Source organism: Acomys russatus, chromosome 21 (genome assembly GCF_903995435.1).
Source record: "Acomys russatus chromosome 21, mAcoRus1.1, whole genome shotgun sequence".
Taxonomy (NCBI): Eukaryota; Metazoa; Chordata; class Mammalia; order Rodentia; family Muridae; genus Acomys; species Acomys russatus.
Genome location: NC_067157.1, coordinates 52,516,821 through 52,520,047, shown reverse-complemented (window position 1 = coordinate 52,520,047; position 3,227 = coordinate 52,516,821). Strand labels below are relative to the sequence as shown.

The 3,227-nt window shown below is 49.4% G+C and overlaps 1 protein-coding gene across 1 annotated transcript; it reads right to left on the bottom strand.

Annotated features, from left to right (window-relative positions):
* Positions 1–1,974: 1,974 nt before the first annotated feature.
* Mas1 (MAS1 proto-oncogene, G protein-coupled receptor) lies at positions 1,975–2,971 on the bottom strand. The gene has a single exon (XM_051164310.1). The coding sequence runs from the start codon at positions 2,969–2,971 to the stop codon at positions 1,997–1,999; it is 975 nt and encodes a 324-aa protein (XP_051020267.1). The 3' UTR covers positions 1,975–1,996.
* Positions 2,972–3,227: the final 256 nt, after the last annotated feature.

Sequence of the window (3,227 nt, the reverse complement as noted above, 5' to 3'; positions counted from 1 at the left end):
GAGCCATCCCCCTAGAGATCACCTGGTCCTGCAGAGTACAAACAGTGGAAACAACTAACGGCTCGTTCATGGGTTTGAACATTTGCCCACATGAAGAACCCCAGCAAGGCCTGCCATCTCAGTGAGACTCCCAGAAGGCATGTCGGGAAATCGGCTCGGCCGGTGTAGTGGTAGTCTATAGGCTAAGACAGGGTTCAGTCAAAATCCAAGCTGGGTGGTCTGGGCATGGCAACTCAGAGCAGGCAGAAGACAGCTTGCCTGAGCCAGTACTGAGTGGAGAGGCCCAGTATGTCCCGCAGAGGTTAGTCTTGGGGAGAAGCATCCAGATACTTTCAAGATGTGCCAGCCTTCTTACTAGCTGCCGCCACGAGTCTCCTTCTCAGAACTATGAAGCCCGGAGGCTGGCGCAAAACCCTTGCCGAGCGAGAGTGAGGACCAGAATTTGGATTCCCTGGTACCCACACAAATGCTGAGTGGCCATGGTAGCCTGTCTAAGCCCTGTGTCTGTCTGGAAGGTAAAAACAAGGATGGGCAAAACTAGTGTGTTAGACTATCCCAGGTGGCGCCTCAATATTTGACTGAGAGAGCCAGTCAGTGAATAAGGGGGAAAGCAATGGAAGATTCCCTGCATAGCCTCGGGTGTCCGTGCGCACGCTAACATGCACGCACACCCACCGCATATGTAGCCATACATTTTCATATGTATGTGATCTGTACATGTGCGTCCATGTGCGCATGCACACACACTGAGGGTGGGGGTGATAACATGCACGCACACCCACCACATATGCAGCCATACATTTTCACAGGTATGCGATCTGCAGGGGTGCATCCATGTGCGCACACTCCTTCACTGAGATGGGAAGAGGCATTAGATGCAAGGGTATATATGAGGCTGCAGTCAAGAACTTCATAGCTATAAGTAACCCATCACTGTTGGGGAGCAGGCCTTCAGGAACCCAATAGTCCCCTGGATCTCCTGAGTTAAATTGCATTTGTGAAACTGCATGTGCAATGAAAAAAATCAAAACATAAACTTCCATTTCACCTATGGAAACATCCATTTCACACATGTTTGTTTCCAGAACTTAAAATGCTGTCTCAATATGTGGCTGTCTAACCTGTAGCAGTTGCTGACATTCTAGAAGAGGTGTCATACTGTCAAAAGCGTTCATGCTACAAACCAAAAGACCCTTGAGAATCTACATTCAACATTTAAAAACACATAGCTGGGCGTGGTGGCGCACACCTTTAGTCCTAGCAGTTGGGAAGCAGAGGCAGGTAGATCGCTGTGAGTTCGAGGCCAGCCTGGTCTACAAAGTGAGTCCAGGACAGGCAAGGATACACAGAGAAACCCTGTCTCGAAACCATGATAATAATAATAATAATAATAATAATAATAATAATAATAATAATAATAATACAGAATAAATAAATAAATAAAAACACAAGGCGATATTTATATAAGCACTTTGGGCTCTAGATAAAGGAGAAGGAGAGACAGACGTTTGTTGACTTTGACAGTGCACCAGGGTGCTTTCCCTACCGGTCATACTAAACAATAACCTGAACAGTGCAGACTGTTACTGTCTCCACTGAGGGAGGAAGTGAGGCTCCCCAAAGCCACTTGTCTGAGGTCACATAGGATCGGACAGCAGTCATTGCACGGCTCTCCCGGGTTCTCCAGGTCTCCAGGGAAACTCCTGCTAGAGCAGTTTTTATAGTTAACTGTCGATTGCTACCACACAGCTAAGAGAAAAACGAGTCTTTGATAAGGATGGAAAAGACAGGACTCCCTCATGTTGGGAGGCATTTCCAGAAGATACTAATAATGCAAGCTCATCATTGCTGAGACTCCCCTGCCCCCCATGCATGTGGAATGCTTCCTGTCTATATCGTGTTTAGGAGATTTAAATGGACCCAAATTGCAATCCAAGCACAAACTGAAAGCCACCCGCAACCCACTGCTCTGTCCACAATTCCCGCGGTGAGGTCCTCAGACCACCGTCTCGATGGAGACGGTGTTGCCATCGCTCTCCTGGCGTCTGGGCTGCGTTTCGTCTTTGAAAGCCCTGGTCAGAACCACTTTTAAGGACTCCCTGAAGCGCTTCTTCTTGCTGCTGCCCACAAAAAAATAGATGAAGGGGTTGGCGCTGCTGTTGATGGTGGAGAAAAGCAGAGAGATGTTATGCAGGTTCCCAAAGGCTGACCAGTATTCGTAGTACAGCAGGTAAAGGACCCGCATGGGCATAGCGAAGATGAGGAAGACGATGATGGTGACCATGATGACGATGTACAGCTTCGAAGAATGGGAGGCCCACGTGTTCTTCCGTATCTTCACCACCAAGATGGTGCTGGACACTAACATGAGCGGCGTGAACACCAGGAAACTGAGGATGGCGATAAAGATGATGACCGCCCGACAGTCACTCTGAGAGTGACTCTCCTCCCCGCTGTCGATGCACATGACATACTCCATGGTGGTCACCAAGCACGAGAGTGCCCACAGGAGGGCACAGACGAACGCCGACTGGTGCTTGGGGCGGTGGCATCTGTACCAGATCGGGTAGAGGACTGACAGGCACCTCTCCACGCTGATGGCTGTCAGCAGATAGAGGCCTGTGTTGTAGCCAAATAGGAAAGTCACCGATAACGTAACGATGGTATAGTAATGGCCGGAAGAGAGTTCGTGGTCTAAAGCGTAGTCGATGGACAGAATGAAAATGCAGAACAGCAGCGAGATGTCTGCAACGGACAAGTGGGCGATGTAGACAGTGAAGGGGTTCCTCCTCATCCGGAAGCAGAGGAACCAGAGGAGGATCCCGTTCTCCACAAATCCCAGAGGGGAGATGCTCATAATGGCCCAGTGCACTATGGGAATGGGTGGGTGTGAGCCTCCCAAAGAGGCGTTCCCGCCGGAGGTATTCATGGCTTTCTCCTCAGCAAGGGATGTCATATTTGACTGGTCCATGAAGGCCTTTGGCTGGGCCGCTTCAGCTAATTTTCTGTAAAGAAGTCAAACAAACAAAGCCTATGAAAGAGACAGCTTGGGGGCTTGGCTCAGTTAGGGAAGTACTCAATTGGATCCCCTAAACCCACATTTAAAAACCAAGGGCTGGGGAGATGGCGCAGTGGTTAAGAGCACTGACTGCTCCTCCAGAGGTCCTGAGTTCAATTCCTGGCAACCACATGGTGGCTCACAACCATCTATATTGTTATCTGATGGC

Coding starts and splice junctions, on each gene's coding strand:
- Mas1 (XM_051164310.1), bottom strand. CDS start 2,971: ATGGACCAGTCAAATATGACATCCCTTGCTGAGGAGAAAGCCATGAAT.